We start from the raw sequence: 17721 nt of genomic DNA on the forward strand, positions 1-17721 counted from the left end.
ACCCACAAATGCAAACCTATACACACATTTTCCACACATTAAAGTTCAGCAGGAAACTCTCATGAAGGTTAGAGGTTTGCTATACTTACAGGCCTATTGACTTGTCTTGCATTTTAAGCCACAAATACGTGACCAAGAGAGGAAATGAGGCAAATGTAGTAGTGCTTCACACAGATATGCACTTGTTTGAAGACATAGACATGCTGCTGCATCTTCCTTAATTCAATAAAGTTTATGCCATTACATCTCGTTTGGTGAGTTTTGTTTTAATTGTATTATTATTATCAACACAAAGCTGATGTGTGTTTTTCTGTCTTCCACTGTTTTTAGCTGTTTATGTTATCAGAATTTAGACTTTTTTTATTACTGTTTTGTGAAAATGACGACGCACCACGGTTTCCAGTGATTAAAATGTTTCCTAAAAAAGGAAGTTATGTTGTAATCGACACAATAGGTTCTGCTTTGATAACATTTTAGTAAGGTGTTTTTCATAAGAACTACACATGATTCAAACTGTTGAAGGCATGTGAGTATTGTTTAAAGACAACTGTTAACCTATCCTTTGATAAATGAATACGCTGAAAGCTGAAAAGATTAACCACTAAGAATAGTGTATTTACTCTATACTTAACTAACATTATGTTTCCCTCTGACACAGAGAAACTTCTTACAGATAGGTATGGTTTGCAACATCACCAACACCACCTACACCACCAACTCTACTTGCAGGGTGGACACCCTTGAGGGTTTGGCTTACTGTCCTGTGTTTCTCCTGGGTTTCTTCCTCAACGCCGCTGCTCTGCGCGCCTTCTTTGCCAAACGGGAGTCCTGGACAGACACGCACATCTATATGCTCAACCTGGCTATAGCTGATTCGACCCTCATCCTCTTCCTTCCCTTAAGGATCTATAATGCCTTCATCTGCCTACCAGTGAATCACGTCTGTTCTTTCCTTATTTTCACACATTACATCAACATGTATGCCAGCATCCTGACCACCACAGCCATCAGTGTTCAGCGCTACCTGGTTATACGTTTCCCACTGCAGGCCAGATCATGGCAGAAGAAGAAAGAGGTCGCTTTTGCAGTGTGTTTGATCCTTTGGGGACTTATTTTGACAATATCTGCTATATTTCATAAGGATAATCACCCAGAAAAACTCTTGACCTGTTATGAAAGGTGTAAAAATATCCACCTTAGTCCAGTGTTTATTGTCATTATGGTCGTTTGTGGCTACCTCGCTCCACTGTTGATTGTTGTCTTCTGTTCCAGTCGCATCATCTCTATTCTGCTAAAGGTAGATGACAAGTCTGAGGAAAAGAAACGCACCATTGGGATAGTAACAGCAAATATGATTGTTTTCATTTTCTGCTACACGCCAATCCATGTTGGCTTTGTTGTCAACTACGAACCACCAGTAAATTGGCAGTTTGAAAGGTTACCTGTACATGTCTATTTACATGTAGCTGAATGGATCGCCTCCACCAACTGCTGTTTTGATTCTGTCAGCTATTCTTTTCTGCTGAAGAGATTTTTTCGCAAGTAAATGAGAGCACAACCATTTATTGGTCATTATTTAATTTGCCTGTATATTGTGCCCTGGCTTAAGACTTGAACCGTGTTACGAACTGGAGGTGTGGGGTTTCAAATACGCTATTGAGACGCATTATGGGAATTGTAGCAGAGAGCTTGAAACATAAGGACTAAAGGTCAGAATATCTGAACCATTGCTGCTTTGTTTATGATATATATTTTGTAATACTCCTGTGTCTCTTTTGTATCATCCAAGTATTTAGAAGTGCAATATGACACACCGGAGTACCCCCTTTTAAATAATCGGCATTTCTCAACAACTTTTCGTGATTTATTTTAATGAAATGTAGGCATAATTTTTTGACATTTATAATTGTTTTGGTTTATACAATTACGTGTAAAATGCAACATAATCTGTTCAAACTTGCTTGGCCCATATCGTCAAGTTTCTCTCTGTCTGTTTTTGGATATAAATACCTGTTATGTACCTGTGTGATGTTCTAAGCATTATATTAAATCAGAGAACAAGGGTTATTTTCACCTCTGCAGCAGACCTCTCTACAAAACTACCTTCTGTGTCTCAGCAGCACACTCAGATGATGTGAAGTCAATGCAGAGGCACCCATGGGAGTTCAAGCCTTACATTGAAAGAAGACCAGTGTCCAGCTCCCTCTTGTGGCCCGAAAAGTAAATGCATGACAGATTGTATTTCTGCTCTGGAGTGTTGGTTGCTGTGAAGTTTAAAACTGCCCATCTCATTACAAATTATGTCTCAATTATGGAAAATAAACTCGATAATGACACACACATTACTCGAGACTGCTGTGAGGTAATTTAACTGCTTTTGTTAATGTGTGTATATGCATGGGAACCATATAACTATATACATTTATTTCAATGAGTGCATTCGGGAACCACACATGACAACATTAGCAGTCAATTATATAATGCCATTTAATAGCAGTACTCCAAAGATCGATGGTTATTATAACAGCAGTCTCTTAGCAACTGCAGAAAAACTCGGCAGGCATCAGTCAAATGAGAAGGCTCAGTTCTGGCTGAGATCAGGCCTGCGACTCTACTCTAATAACAGGAAACAGCTGAACTCAGCTGTCAGCCAAAGTCACGTAAATACTGTACATACATCTTATTCACAGCATTGTCACCAAAGGGAAAAAAAACCTCACACTTCAAACACATTCCTGTCTCAGAAGAGCAAGAACGATCCCTCCAAAACTGAAACCCTATACCTTCAGGATGATTATTTACACTATTCACAAATGATACAGAACAGCTCTGTATTCAAAATGCAACAACAAAAAGAGAAAAGGTTTTTTGTGCTTTTCCTTATTACTGCACAGTATAATGATAAGAAACAACAAAATAATGAGTACATTCATTCACTCACGATTCTGACAAGTATTCTCAAGATCCTCCAGTATGGCAGTTGGTTGGGGATGACAGACAGACGATCACAGACGACAGAACAAGACAAGACGTTCAGGATCAGGACAGATATGACACAAAATGAGATGTACAGTATTCCCTACAGCATTTCAGTCCATTTGAAGGTTTGCTTATGAACTAATTATATTACATGTTGGATTGTTTGTCCTAAAGACAACTCACGTTAGGGCATCAGTGAATGCATTACAGTATAATCATAAAGGGCGTGACAAAGTGTCTGTTTTCCTGTGTACATATTTACAGTATAGTAAGTGTGACTTGAATGTAGTTTATAAACAGACCCTCAAACGCTGCTGTTAGCATTCAGTGTCAGTGGCATCAGGACAGACAGGGGGAACTGAAACAAATTATTTCAAGAGTACAAGCCCACATCTAAATAAAAAAATAATATATAACATTCAGCATGTAGTGGTAAAAGGCATACATATCACAAGTTCTCCGACACCACTGAGGAGCACTGCTGACTGAAATGGTCATCATGGCACTTTAAAACAAGTTTTTTTTGCTTCAGTAATCAGGCATGGGTAAATCATTCGCGGTTTTGGCACAAAGATGTAAAAAATAGAAGAAAAAGACACTAGTCGTTTTCAGTGTCTTCAACCTTGAAGCCAGTTGATAGGAACACATATGAAAACAGATTATCATACATTAATAGCTATAGTGACATGATACATTTTAGTTTGCAAGCTAGTGCCTGATGACATTTTTACTTTTTGTCTTACATTATCATTTGTATCTAAATTAAAGTTTACTATGTACAGATAAACCATATATTGCTGCTGACAATAAGGTCAGCACAAACCAGAGTTCATTTGTTCACAACTGACTAAGCATGAAAATCTTCTGGTCACTTGTAACACATTCTCGTTTTAATCAACAGTCTTTTCATCAAGTCGTACTTGTCTTTCACTTCTTTCTTCTTTATCTTGTCACTTTTTTATGACTTCCACCTCCTCGTGGACATACTCGCACCATGTTGTGATGCTCTAAATTCCGACCAGTTCATGGTTTCGGACACTTTGATGGGCTGAATAGATAGTCCCATTTGCCTGCTGGGAACATTTCCATTACGCCTATTGGCTTTGCGTTAGGCCACAGGTTTCAATCATCTCCCCTGTAACTGTCACTTTATTCTGTATCACGACTGTGGGACCTTGACCCACTGGGGGTACTTTTGGCCATTAAACCCTACTGTGGTTTATAATTTCCCAATAATGAATGTGTTGGTGTATACCTGTATGTGTGTTTGTTTGAGTGTGAACAGTGAAGGACAAAGTGTTCATATATTGCATTGCATTCACTTCCAACAACATCTCTGTTTCCTCCTTTCAGTCCAGCTCTGATTAAAGACAGTCCGGTGTTCGGGTTGCAATCTCCCCAGACGTCTTTGTGGAATTATTGGTCATTAAAGAGTACATGGCGTGTAAGCAGGCAAACGGATAGCGCGATGGACGGCTGAGATGCCGTCATTACAGAGAGCATGCAGTTGGCAGAAAAAGTGCTGACATTTCAGTCCTGCACTCTGCTCTCCAAAGAGTTATGGTCCCATATCGCTGTGAGACTGGTTAGAGGCATTTGGCACACACATCGTCCCACTCGTACACATGGAGTACTAAATACCACCCCTCACCTGTACAAAAACATGTATGCATCTTATGTGTGTGCAGCAAACAGGAGAGAGAAAAAGAAGGGATTTCCTCATCTCACTTTGTGTTTTGTTTCAGATCATTTACAAGGTTAAGATTTTGCTATTTCACTTGAAATACCTAGTTAGCAATCAGACAACAGGTAATGTAGTGAAGAACAGATGGGTGGCAGTCTTGTTAATGTTATCCAAGAGGGAAAACATCCCACTCCTGTAGCAGTATTTGACTGGCTCTGCAGACTCAGTTAATCTGCACAGAGAAGACAGCCTCTAAGTGCCATGTCCATCTTTGTCTCTGTCGTCTCGGCCCCCCGTTCTGCTTTCCACATTCCCTCCTCTCTTTTTTTACCCTCCACCCTCTCTCCTCTCTCATCCCGCTGCCGCTGAGTAGCAGGAGAGAGAGGCAGCTCTGCAATGCAGACACAGCAACAACCTCAGTCCATCTGACCAATTAGTGTGGGCCCGGATATGAGTGGCAGACCCAGCAGCCAGTCATAAATAGAGACTCATCATGGGGGTAAGGGAAGGAAGGGGTAGCCTATGAAACTGGCAGATCAGAGGGGGGGAATGACAAGGAAAGATGTAGGGAAAAGAGAAGGGAAGGTAGAGGGGAATGGACAGAATGAGGAGGAAAGAGTGAAAGAGAGATCTTTGTAAATAAAACAGAGAGTTATGGTCATGGAAAAGCTCTCTTTCCACTTTACTTCCTCGTGAGTCACTGGCCCGCCTGAGTCCTATCGCTGCAGTTCTTCTTACTCATGAACTGGCTGAGATCCACCAGCTCGCCCAGCTCCCCTCGTTCCAGGGCCCCTCGCAGCATGGCCCTGCTCAGTGCGGGGGTGTGCTGCTGGGACATGTACGCCTGGCCACTGGGGGCGGGCATGGAGGGTGGGGGCAGGGAGACGGGCACCATGCCGTGGCTGCTCAGGATGTAACCTTCCGGGGCTTGCCAGCGCAATGGCATGGGCTCGCTGTACTCCACGGGGGCGCTGGGTGCTGACACCACCCTCCGACGCTCAGGCGAGTCCTGGGGGGTCATGGGGTACACATATTCTCCTGCAGACTTCCTGAGGGGGGCTTTGGGCGTCCCCTTCATTCCTTTTTCCTGCTTGCTCAGGCAGACATAGTGTTGGCGTGGTGCGTCAATCCCACGGACCTCACCATTGTGTCTCCCGCCTCCCCCCTGCTGGAAGAGTCTGGTGGTCAGGTAGACGGAGGGGGGGATACGGCAGGGGGAACCCAGCCCCACGGAGCCTCCGCCCAGGTACGTCTGGCTGGTGTCCCACCCTCCAGAGTTGGAGTCAGACAGTCGAAGGCCTCTGCGTTTCTGCTGAGGCGTGTGCTCCGGGGTGGGCAGGAAACCCGGGTCGAGCTCTCCTGACTTTACCCAGCCGTTGGGCATGACAAATAGGGTTTCCCCGCCCTGAGTACAGGGGCGATCCCCACCTCCCTGCCGCGTCACGCTGAGCACAGAGCCTCCCATCCCACTGCCATTAGTCAGCAGGCCTCTTTCACGCCGTTGGATAGAGGACTGGGAGGTGTTGCCGTGGCGACGGTTGGCGGGCTTGTGGGCCATGATCCAGCAGACGGCGAGACCGGAAAGGGCCGCCCCGATGGTGAACGCTGAGACTGCAGACGCCACAAGTAGGTTGAGCGAGACCAAGCTCTCTGGTTCAATCAGCAAACTCTGCTGCAGAATTCCTGAAGAGACACAATAAAGAGGACAAAATTAAGAACAACGTCCTCTCCCAATGTCCAGATTATCATTAATATTACATAAGTATAGTGCTCTGTTACTTGTACTTAGTGCTTTTCCCATCACAAGATGTATTATGTCATGATAAATCAATAACTGCAATAACACCAGGGTTCGAGTTATGTGGGAGCCAATGGGAGCTGAGCTCCCATAAGGAGGGGCATAGGCGGCGCGTGAGGCTCAGGTTTGGGAAGGCTAAATAACTTTTTTTACCTGATGCTGCCCGCCTCCGGCATCTATAGAAAAGAGATCAACTCAGTGAAAGCACCGCCTGCTGACCAATCAGGATCAGAGTTCAGTGTGCGGAGTTTAAATCTATCAAGTCATATTACAGGAGAAAGGAAATACAGTTTAAACTGCCGTAGCCTATGCAGAGAAGACGCCGACGTGTCGTCGTCGCACTTATCATTCATCATATGACGTCAGACATGACGAATATCTCAGCATAAATGAGGCCACTCCACCCAGCCATATCAATACTCATATTGCCCGAGGCACGGGCCGAGGAGGTGGAGTTGCAGCAATCTTTGACTCAAGTTTACTTATCAATACTAAACCAAAATTAAATTATACCTCCTTTGAAAGTCTCGTTTTTAGTCTTACGCATCCGACCTGGAAAACTTTGCAGCCAATCTTATTTGTTACAGTGTACCGTGCACCAGGTCCTTATTCAGAATTCTTATCTGAATTCTCTGAGTTTTTATCAACTTTGGTTCTTAAAACAGATAAAGTAATTATCGTAGGTGACTTTAATATTCATGTTGACGATGATAAAAATAGCCTTACTGTTGCATTTAACTCTATATTAGATTCTGTTGGTTTTTGTCAGAGTGTAAATAAACCAACCCACTGCTATAATCACACTCTCGACCTTGTTCTGACTTATGGTATTGAAATTGAGCAACTATTAGTCGAAACCGCATAATCCTGCTTTATCCGACCATTTCTTAGTAACTTTTGAAGTACTGTTACGAGACTACAAAGCATTAGTCAAAAGTTCCTGCAGCAGAAACCTATCTGTTAGTGCTATAGCCAAATTTAAGGAAGAGATTCCACCAATACTTACATTACATTACATTACATTGCATTTAGCTGACGCTTTTGTCCAAAGCGACTTACAATAAGTACATTCGACCAGGAAGACACAACCTTGAAGAAAACAGAATCATATAAGTATATCAGGTTTCATAGAGCCAAACATTTCAAGTGCTACTCAACTGGCTTTAGGTAATCCAGTCCTTTATTGGTATAAAAGTGCTTCGTTAATCGTTCTAACGCTCGAAGTGGAGTCGAAAGAGATGAGTTTTCAGTTTGCGCCGGAAGATGTGCAAGCTATCTGCCGTCCTGATGTCAATGGGGAGCTCATTCCACCATCTTGGAGCCAGGATAGCAAACCCACGTGTTTTCGCCGATGGGAACTTGGGTCCCCCTCGCAGCGAGGGCGCAACGAGTCGTTTGGCTGATGCAGAGCGTAGTGCACGCGCTGGGGTGTACGGTTTAACCATGTCCTGGATGTAGGAAGGGCCAGATCCATTCACAGCATGGTACGCAAGTACCAGTGTCTTGAAGTGGATTCTAGCAGTTACCGGAAGCCAGTGAAGGGAGCGGAGGAGCGGAGTGGTGTGGGAGAATTTAGGAAGGTTGAAAACCAGACGAGCCGCTGCATTCTGGATGAGCTGCAGAGGTCGGATGGCACATGCAGGTAGACCAGCCAGGAGGGAGTTGCAGTAGTCTAGGCGTGAGATGACGAGAGCCTGGACCAGAACCTGAGTCGCTTTCTGAGTCAGCTGGGGACGTATCTTCCTGATGTTGTAAAGCGTGTATCTGCAGCAGCGGGTTGTAGCAGCGATGTTTGCAGTGAAGGACAGGTTGTTATCTAGGGTCACACCCAGATTCCTTGCAGTCTGAGTCGGGGGAAACAACTGAGGTGCCGATGTTGATTGTCAGGTCAAGAGTTGGACAATCTTTTCCCGGGAGGAAGAGCAGCTCAGTCTTGTCAAGGTTGAGTTTGAGGTGGTGAGCAGACATCCACTGAGAGATGTCAGCTAGACAAGCAGAGATGCGTGCGACGACCTGGGTCTCTGAGCGGGGAAAGGACAGAATTAATTGGGTGTCGTCAGCGTAGCAGTGGTAAGAAAAACCATGCGGGCTAATGACTGATCCGAGCGAGTTTGTGTACAAGGAGAAGAGGAGGGGACCAAGAACAGAGCCCTGAGGGACCCCCGTAGTTAATTGACAAGGGTCGGACTCAGACCCTCTCCAAGTCACCCTGTAGGTACGGTCTTTCAGGTATGAGGTGAGGAGGGAAAGTGCAGAGCCGGAAACTCCAAGTTTTTGGAGAGTGCGAAGGAGGATCTGATGATTCACCGTGTCGAATGCAGCAGACAGGTCCAACAGGATGATGACAGAGGAGAGGGATGCAGTTTTGGCAGTGTGCAGTTCCTCCGTGACAGCAATGAGAGCAGTTTCTGTGGAGTGACCTGCCTTGAAACCAGACTGGTGCGGATCCAGAAGGTTGTTCTGATTGAGATAACAGGAGAGTTGTTTAAAGACAGCGCGTTCAAGTGATTTAGACAGGAACGGGAGGAGAGAGACAGGCCTGTAGTTTATAACATCAGACGGGTTGAGAGTGGGTTTCTTTAGGAGAGGGTTTACTCTTGCCTCCTTGAGACTGTTTGGAAAGTGACCAGAAGTTAGAGAAGTGTTGATGAAATGGGTGAGAAACGGTAGAATATCAGGAGCGATAGTCTGAAGGAGGTTTGAAGGGATAGGGTCCAGAGGACAGGTGGTAGGGCGGGCAGAGGTAATGAGGGTAAGAACCTCACTTGGAGAGAGAGGGGAAAAGGAGGTTAGTGTGTTGGTGGAAGGAAGGTCTGGTGACCCAGCGGTGAGTAAAGGTGAGTCAGAAAAAGAAGAGCGAATATCATTAACCTTTTTTTCAAAGTGGGTAACAAAGTCGCTTGACAGAAGTGAGGAGGGGGGAGGAGCTTTTGGAGGGTCCAAGAGGGTGGAGAAGATGGAAAATAGTTTTTTAGGATTGGAATAGGAAGATTGGATCTTATCTTGAAAGAAAGTGCTTTTTGCCTGAGAGATCGAAGCAGAGAAAGAGGAGAGGAGAGCTTGATAGGTTAGGAGGTCGTCACGGTGTTTGGATTTCCACCATTTCCGCTCTGCTGCCCTAAGGACGGTTCTATTAGCACGCAGTGCATCATTTAGCCAGGGAGCCGGAGGGGACTGACGAGCCTGCCGAGATGTCAGAGGACAGAGCGAGTCCAGAGTGGATGAGAGAGTAGAGAGGAGAGTTTCTGCAGCAGAGTTTGGAGGCAGTAGTTGGAACGAATCAGAGGAAGGGAGGGCTGAGAGCACCGACGAGGCAACGGTAGAGGGAGAGATGGAGCGAAGGTTACGGCGGACAAGTGTAGGATGGGAAGAGATTAGTTTGTTATGTTTGGAAAGGGATAGAGAGAATGAAATGAAGAAGTGATCGGATGTGTGGAGCGGGTTTACAGAGAGGTTAGAAGTAGCGCAGTTCCTTGAGAATATGAGATAGCATGTCTGCATGTAAGGGAGGAAACTTATACAAAATGTACACCACCCCAAATTGATCATGTTGTTGATAGTGCTACAGATGCGCAGCGAATAAAATTAGACTATGTTGCTCCTTTGAAAAAGAAGAAAATAAAACAACATAGATTAGCTCCATGGCATAATGCCGAAACCCGCAAAATAAAGCAAAAGTCGAGACAACTTGAAAGGATATGGCGTACCACTAAACTTGAAGAATCTCGTTTAATTTGGCATATTACTCTCAATGAATATAAGAAAGCACTGCGTAAAGCGAGAGCAGCCTACTACTCTTCATTAATAGATGAGAATAAGAATAATGCAAGATTTCTTTTCAGCACTGTAGCCAGGCTGACAGAAAGCCACAGCTCGATTGAGCCTTCTATTCCCATAGCACTCAGTAGTAATGATTTTATCTGCTTTTTTAACGATAAAATTGTTACTCTTAGAAACAAAATTAATGACCTCTTGCCTTTGACCAGTATAGTGTTATCAACAGCTCCCGGAAACGTAAGTTCTAATATTACACTAGATAGTAAACTAGAATGCTTTTCAGCCATAAACCTTGAACAATTAAATTCAATGATTCTCTCTTCTAAACCATCAACGTGCATGTTAGACCCAATTCCAACTAAGCTGTTGAAGGAAGTTTTTCCATTAATTAGCACTTATTTATTAAATATTATGAATATGTCTTTATTATCAGGCTATGTTCCACAATCATTCAAAGTAGCAGTGATAAAACCGCTTCTTAAAAAGCACAACCTCGATCCAGAGGTTTTAGCCAATTATAGACCTATTTCCAATCTTCCGTTCCTCTCAAAAATTCTTGAGAACGCGGTCGCAAAACAGTTGTGTGATTACTTAAAAAACAATGATTTATTTGAAGCTTTTCAGTCTGGCTTTAGAACACAAATAGCACAGAGACAGCTCTGGTTAAAGTCACAAATGACATTCTAATAGCCTCTGACAAGGGACGTGTCTCTATTCTTGTTTTGCTCGATCTCAGTGCTGCATTTGATACTATCAACCATGATATCTTATTGCAAAGACTAGAGCACTTAGTTGGCATACAGGGAACTGCTTTAGACTGGTTTAGGTCCTATCTATCTGAACGCTCTCAGTTTGTACGTGTCAATGATGAATCTTCCACGCAAACCAAAGTTAGCCATGGAGTGCCACAGGGCTCAGTGCTCGGACCTATTTTGTTCACATTATATATGCTTCCGTTAGGCAATATTATAAGGAATCATTCTGTAAACTTTCATTGTTATGCGGATGATACTCAACTGTATTTATCAATCAAGCCTGATGAAATTAATCATCTAAATAAAATTCAAGACTGCCTTAAGGACTTAAAAACGTGGATGACCTTAAACTTTTTGATGTTAAACACGACCAAAACTGAAGTTATTGTACTTGGCCCGAAGAATCTACGAAACAAATTATCTAAGGATATACTAACTATGGATGGCATTAATTTGGCCTCCAGTGAGACTGTAAGGAATCTTGGTGTTATATTTGATCAGGATTTATCCTTTAACGCCCACATAAAATCAATTTCAAGGACCGCCTACTTCCATCTACGTAACATTGCAAAAATCAGGCATATCTTGCCTCAAAACGATGCAGAGAAACTAGTCCATGCATTTGTTACTTCAAGGCTGGATTATTGTAACTCTTTATTATCAGGGTGTACCAAGAAGTCAGTCAAGTCGCTTCAGCTGATTCAAAATGCTGCGGCTCGTGTACTAACCAGAGTTAGGAAAAGGGACCACATTACTCCTGTTCTGGCTGCCTTACACTGGCTCCCTATAGAACACAGGATATAATTTAAAATTCTTCTTCTCGCCTACAAAGCCCTTAATGGGCAGGCGCCATCTTACCTTAAAGAACTCATTATACCCTACTGTCCTACTAGGGCATTGCGTTCCAAGAATGCAGGGTTGTTGGTTGTTCCTAGAGTCTCTAAAAGTACAATGGGAGCCAGAGCCTTTTCTTATCAAGCTCCACATTTGTGGAATCAGCTTCCAGTTTGTGTTCGGGCGGCAGACACCCTATCCGTTTTTAAGAGTGCGCTTAAGACCTTCCTTTTTGATAAAGCTTATAGTTAGGGCTGATTAGATTCAGCCCCTAGTTTTGCTGATATAGGCTTAGTTTGTCGGGGGACATCTTACTTCTTCCTTCTCTCTGTCTATACCTGTGTACTCTCATGTTCCGATTAACCCAGCTTCCCCAAATGTCTTTCTTTTTGGTGTCTATATACGCCGGGATCCGGAGTCATGGATGATCCTGCGCTCCTCTGTCCTGGATCGCGAGCCCTGGATCTTGAGTCGTGGCTGTGGTCCTGGATCATAGGTCCTGGATGGATATCCTCGTGGATTCATCTTCCTATTATACACACATGCATTTCCAAACATTTGGACTACCTATGTTGCAAATGTATTATCTTTTCAATTTACACACGGCATCTATTGCACGTCTGTCCGTCCTGGGAGAGGGATCTCTCCTCTGTTGCTCTCCCTGAGGTTTCTCCCATTTTTCCCTTTAAACTGTGGGTTTTCTTCTGAAGTTTTTCCTTGTACGATGTGAGGGTCTAAGGACAGAGGGTGTCGTATTGTCATACTGATATTCTGTACAAACTGAAGTCCACTGAGACAAATGTAACATTTGTGATATTGGGCTATATAAATAAACATTGATTGATTGATTGATTGATCATATCACATCATCAATCAGATCATCGATCATATAATATCACAATATTTCCTTATCTGAGTCAGCTTCTCGAGCCGTATCTGGCCGTGCAACACTTACATTGTCACATATACTGTAGCCTATGCAGAAGTATTATTTTAAGCAACACATTAAGTTGACTCAAATGTAATTAAAGTCAGATCCACTCGTGTCTTAGATGGGGCAGTGATATCATAAAACTGTTGTACGATTCAAACACTCTAGTTTATTTATTTTTTAACCAGTTGTTCTGTATTCACCTTGCAGGTGAATATGTGGCTTGTATCCTGGATTATATATTTAAGTCATGGATGTTTAAAGTTCATATTTGTCTAATATTAGTTTACTTTTCATTAATGAAGTATGACGCTATCAGGACACTTGTCCCTGTTTGTGATTGGTCAAATGTTGCTAACCCCGCCCCTTTCACGTGAACGTGCTCTCAGCTGGACAGAGAAACCCTGGCTTGATTTACCGAGTTGATAACCAGCGTCGCAGGACCGCTTAGCGAGATCTCGTTTGTTAGGGTTAGTTAAGATAACTCAAAGCGCTAATGTCAAAGACACAAACATTATACAATATATTTGACCAGGATGCAGTGACAAATATATTTGGGAAGCCTACAGCACCCGCCGCCCCTGAGGAGGGGTCTGAGCTTCGATGAAAGCAGTGAAATCATACATCTGTGGGGGTCGCTAATACATTACCAACCAGGGGCGGACTGGCCATCGGGACGTTCGGGACGAATCCCGATGGGCCGGTACTGAAGTGGGCCGGTCGGACGATGTGGGCCGGCCGGTAACCGGCAGGGCTCGACATTAAATGGCCCGGAAGAACTATTTAGACACCCCGGGCCAGCATAACGTACTTTCCACTAGCCCGCTCGGGCCACTAAAAATATTGCTTTAAAAAAATTGTCCTGTGGTATTGGTATTTTGACTAGCAATTTAGTTAAATTGTTTCGTTTATCAACGCTACAACATAGCGTTCCGTGAGTCGGTTGTTGTTGTTGGGTGAAAAGCAAACAGCTGTTTGCTGCGGAGCGCAGCGGGAGCAGGCTCCCGTGAGCGGGAGCGCCTTCACTATAGACTATCGCGCCACCTAACCATTCGCCAAATGTTTTTAATACCAGCGGTAACCGGCCAAGCGCCGGGCAAAAAACAATCTTCAAATAAAAGAAAGTCACCGGAGGAGTTAAAGGAGAGTGACAGGGAGTATGAGAAGAAGAGGGACCCTCAGCTCCGAGCTCGGCAGCTCCGAGCTCGGCAGAATCTTCACCTGGCTCGCCGATAATAAATTATCATTACACCTGGGTAAAACAGAGTCCATTCTCTTCGGTTCGAAACATAATCTCAGCAAATCCGACGACTTCTCAGTTGCAGTGGGCGACATTATTGTCACAAGTAAGAAGGAAATTACATACCTAGGATCTATTCTTGAGGCAAACCTCTCCTGTGACAAAATGGCATCCAATGTAATAAAAAAAGTCAATCAAATAACTAGATTCCTATACCGGATCTCCTCTCTGGTAAACAAAAACACCCTGAAAACTCTGGCAGGAGCACTCATTCAAGGGTACTATGACTATGCTTGCACGTCATGGTACCATAGCACCTCCAAGGCGCTAAAAATAAAACTTCAAACATCGCAAAAATAAACTGGTCAGACTACTGCTTGACCTTTCATCTAGAACCCACCTCACCTCTGCCCACTTTGACAACCTAGGATGGCTTAGAGTAGACGACAGAGTACAGCTACTTGCAATGGGCCTGGTCTACAAGATCCACTACACCTCTATGGTACCCATGTACATGTCAAAATTCTTCCCAAAGGTCAAGGAATACCATGATCATAACACCAGAGGGAGCTCCACAAATCATGTGAAACCCAGATTTGGCACAAAAAAGGGGGAATACACTTTTCGCAATTATGCCACATCAAGGTGGAACGTTCTTCCCACAACTGTAAAGGAAAGTAAAACTATACTTACCTTCAAAACCTCTCTTAAAGAGCATGTTGCGACCTGGCTCAAAAGGCCACAACAAAAAGGAGACACAACATGTCAACGGGTAGGTAAAGGTGTTTATTTGCACAACACTGGTCAATTCAACACATTGGTTATACTCATCAGAGCCGGGTGCCTGCAGGAAAACAGAGCGAGAGAGCAGACAGGAGCAGAGAGGCTTTAAGATAGCTGCAGAGCACCAGACCCAGGTGCCCTGAGTTACTGCAATCGGTGCAATCACTGGAGCCAATGCAGCACAGACAGAACAGCCACACCCTATCTACTGATGCACCCACAGGGGCATCACAGCCCCCCCCCCTTAAGACGGGGCCCCAAAGGGGTCCACGACAACCCAACATCCTTCTTCTTAACTCCAGCTTTTTACTTTCCATCTTAGGACTGGAGGACGCTCCTCCTCCACCTCTGTCTTCGAGCTCTTGCCTTGCGATTTCGTACTGCTTCTTCGATTCCACTGCCTTTATGTCCCACTCCTCCTTGGGTTGGCTGGCGTTGAGCCACAGCATGTCTCAGCAAGCCTCTTGGGCGCGCTGACCTCCTTCGGCCTCCTCTTCTTCGCTTTGCGGCGTTTCCTCTCTTTCTTCTCCTTCACCTTTGTCTCGATCTGAAAGTCAAAGGACCGTGTTGGGCCACTTTTTCCAGACTCCGAAACAGGTAGGTCAGTAGACATCCTACGGCTCTGCACACGCGTAATAGTATAAAAAGGAGACACACTTGGAAATTGCAAACCACTCTTATCTGGCTCTACAGATGCCAACGGTCTGGAAACCACCACAGGCGGTGGCACACCTGCCCACACCACACAACCAGCAAGATCGTTGCCCAAAATCATCTGTACCCCATCAAGTGGCAATGCGGGACGCACGCCGATAGACACAACTCCCCGTACCAGCTCACAATCCAGCACTACTGTATGACGTCGCACAGGAATCAAGCCCATCTCCATTCCCCTCATCAGCACAAAATCCCCCGTCTCTGTCTCTGACGAAAAAGGCAACACTGACTCAACAATAAATGAGTATCTAGCTGCTGTGTCACGCAACACCTTAATCGGAACATACTTGTCACTACCAACTATTGACACAACGGCTTCCGTTATGAACGGCCCAAAAACAGAACCCACATCCAAGTCGGCACAAACCAGCTTCTTATCAGGCACCATGCCCGATCCTACACCCTGTGGCTTTTTAACCAACACGGCAGAACAACACATGGCTGGAGCATGTGGTGACAAACGAGGCTTCCCCTTCGTTTCCAGCAATGGACACTGCTCCTTCCAATGACCCCCACCTTTGCAATAGTGACATTGGTCCACTTTGGCCCCCTCGGGTCGCCCTGTACCTGCAAATCTACGGGAGGAGCCTGGTGAAAACTTTGCACGGGCATCTCCATTGTCTTCTCCACGTTTCCAATCACCCCTAGAATATTTCTCCGCAAAACTGCCCTTATGTGTCAACACAAAATCGTCCGCTAATTTAGCAGCTCTAAACGCGGTGGGAGGTTTCTGTTCATTCACATATGTGGCCACACGCTGAGGGAGAATGTTTTAAAATTGTTCCAAGACAATGAGCTCACAAAGACCGTCAAAACTTGCAACCTTTGCTGCCGCGCACCACCGCTGAAAATGAGAAGTTAAATCACGGATAAACTCCACATGTGTCTGCTTATCTCCCTTGACCCCACTTCTGAACCTTTGACGATACGCTTCAGGAACCAGTTCGTAAGATTTCAACACCGCTGATTTTACTCTATCATAGTCCAAAGTATTTTCGCCACAAATAGCTGAATAGGCTTCCTGTGCTCGCCCAGTGAGTACACACTGAAGTAACAGCACTCTGTCCGAATCTGACCAGTTTCTTGCCTCTGCTATGTGTTCAAATAGAGTGAAAAAAATGTCCGGGTCACGCTCATTGAACTTTGGCACTAATCGCAAGTAAGAAATTATATCGCCACTGCCTGATGCTAACCTAGCACCACCATCCTCCCCTGGAGAAAACTTGCCCTCTCCCATCAGCCGTAATCTAGCATGTTCCACCTCACATTTCATCTTTTCCACCTCCAGCACCTTCTCCACCTCTAAACGCTTCTCTACCTCCTGCTGCTGACCCCTCATCTCCAACTTCTCCAACTTCAACTCAAACTGCAATCTCTCCTGCTCCAACTTCAACTCCAACTGCAATCTCTCCTGATTAAACTGCATGGCCAAAAGCTCCTTTTGCTGTTCGAATGTCAAACCAGCTGTCTGAACCACTACTGGCCCGACCCCTGCCACACCAGACTCACTCTTCTGTAACACTCCCCGCTCAAACAAAGATGACACGATGACAGCTTTAATGTCATCTTTCCGCTTGCTCCCTACAACAGAAATTTCATAATGCTCTGCTATTTCGATCAACTGCGCCTTCTGGCAACCATCCAAGAAAGATACTGAGGGCGCATCCACAAACGCTGACAAAGAAGCCATAATATATTGCCTATACCCAATCAGAAAGCAAAGTACTCAACTGTCAACACGCCTGGGCGAAAAGACCAAACCCAACAGAGAATTCCCCCCTAACTGCCTTACCAAAATCTTCCTAATCTCACCTAGTCTTCATGTGGCTTGCGGCGGGTAATTACGCACTGGAACCCGGCGGATTTATGGAGCGACCTGCACGCAGGTAACACCAAGAAATCACGCGGATGTGCCCCCGAGACAGCTGTCCGAAAACAGCTGACACCAACCACGTCGCCACAACACTATGAAAAAAACAAACAGACGGAACCCAAGGGGAAACGCCACTTAAGCCTAGCGGGGAAAATCTCTTTTACAAAAGCGTAACAAACAGCAATATCTTACCTTCTGATTGGCACACAAAACCTGATGCCATGTCAAACACTAAAGCATCCTGAAACCCAAAAGACATGATGTGTCCCCCAAATAGCAGCGCAGAGACAGCACACAGCTGGACCACAACAATGAATCAGCTGCTCAATGAGCACTACACAAACTTTTTA

At 44.7% G+C, this 17721-nt stretch overlaps 2 protein-coding genes across 2 annotated transcripts in view; one reads left to right on the top strand and one right to left on the bottom strand.

Moving 5' to 3' along the window:
- The window catches only part of LOC117532573 (G-protein coupled receptor 35), a 19104-nt gene extending 17534 nt beyond the window's left edge, over positions 1 to 1570 (top strand). The window contains exon 3 of the mRNA XM_034195913.1: positions 659 to 1570. Within this exon, the coding sequence (XP_034051804.1) occupies positions 659 to 1546 (888 nt within the window). The 3' untranslated portion in view covers positions 1547 to 1570. The remainder of the gene's footprint in view (positions 1 to 658) is intronic.
- Positions 1571 to 1846: 276 nt separating this feature from the next.
- The window catches only part of LOC117532571 (semaphorin-6B-like), a 49812-nt gene continuing 33937 nt past the window's right edge, over positions 1847 to 17721 (bottom strand). The window contains 1 exon segment of the mRNA XM_034195911.1: positions 1847 to 6346. Within this exon segment, the coding sequence (XP_034051802.1) occupies positions 5361 to 6346 (986 nt within the window). The 3' untranslated portion in view covers positions 1847 to 5360.

Source organism: Gymnodraco acuticeps, unplaced genomic scaffold, assembly GCF_902827175.1.
Source record: "Gymnodraco acuticeps unplaced genomic scaffold, fGymAcu1.1, whole genome shotgun sequence".
Taxonomy (NCBI): domain Eukaryota; kingdom Metazoa; phylum Chordata; class Actinopteri; order Perciformes; family Bathydraconidae; genus Gymnodraco; species Gymnodraco acuticeps.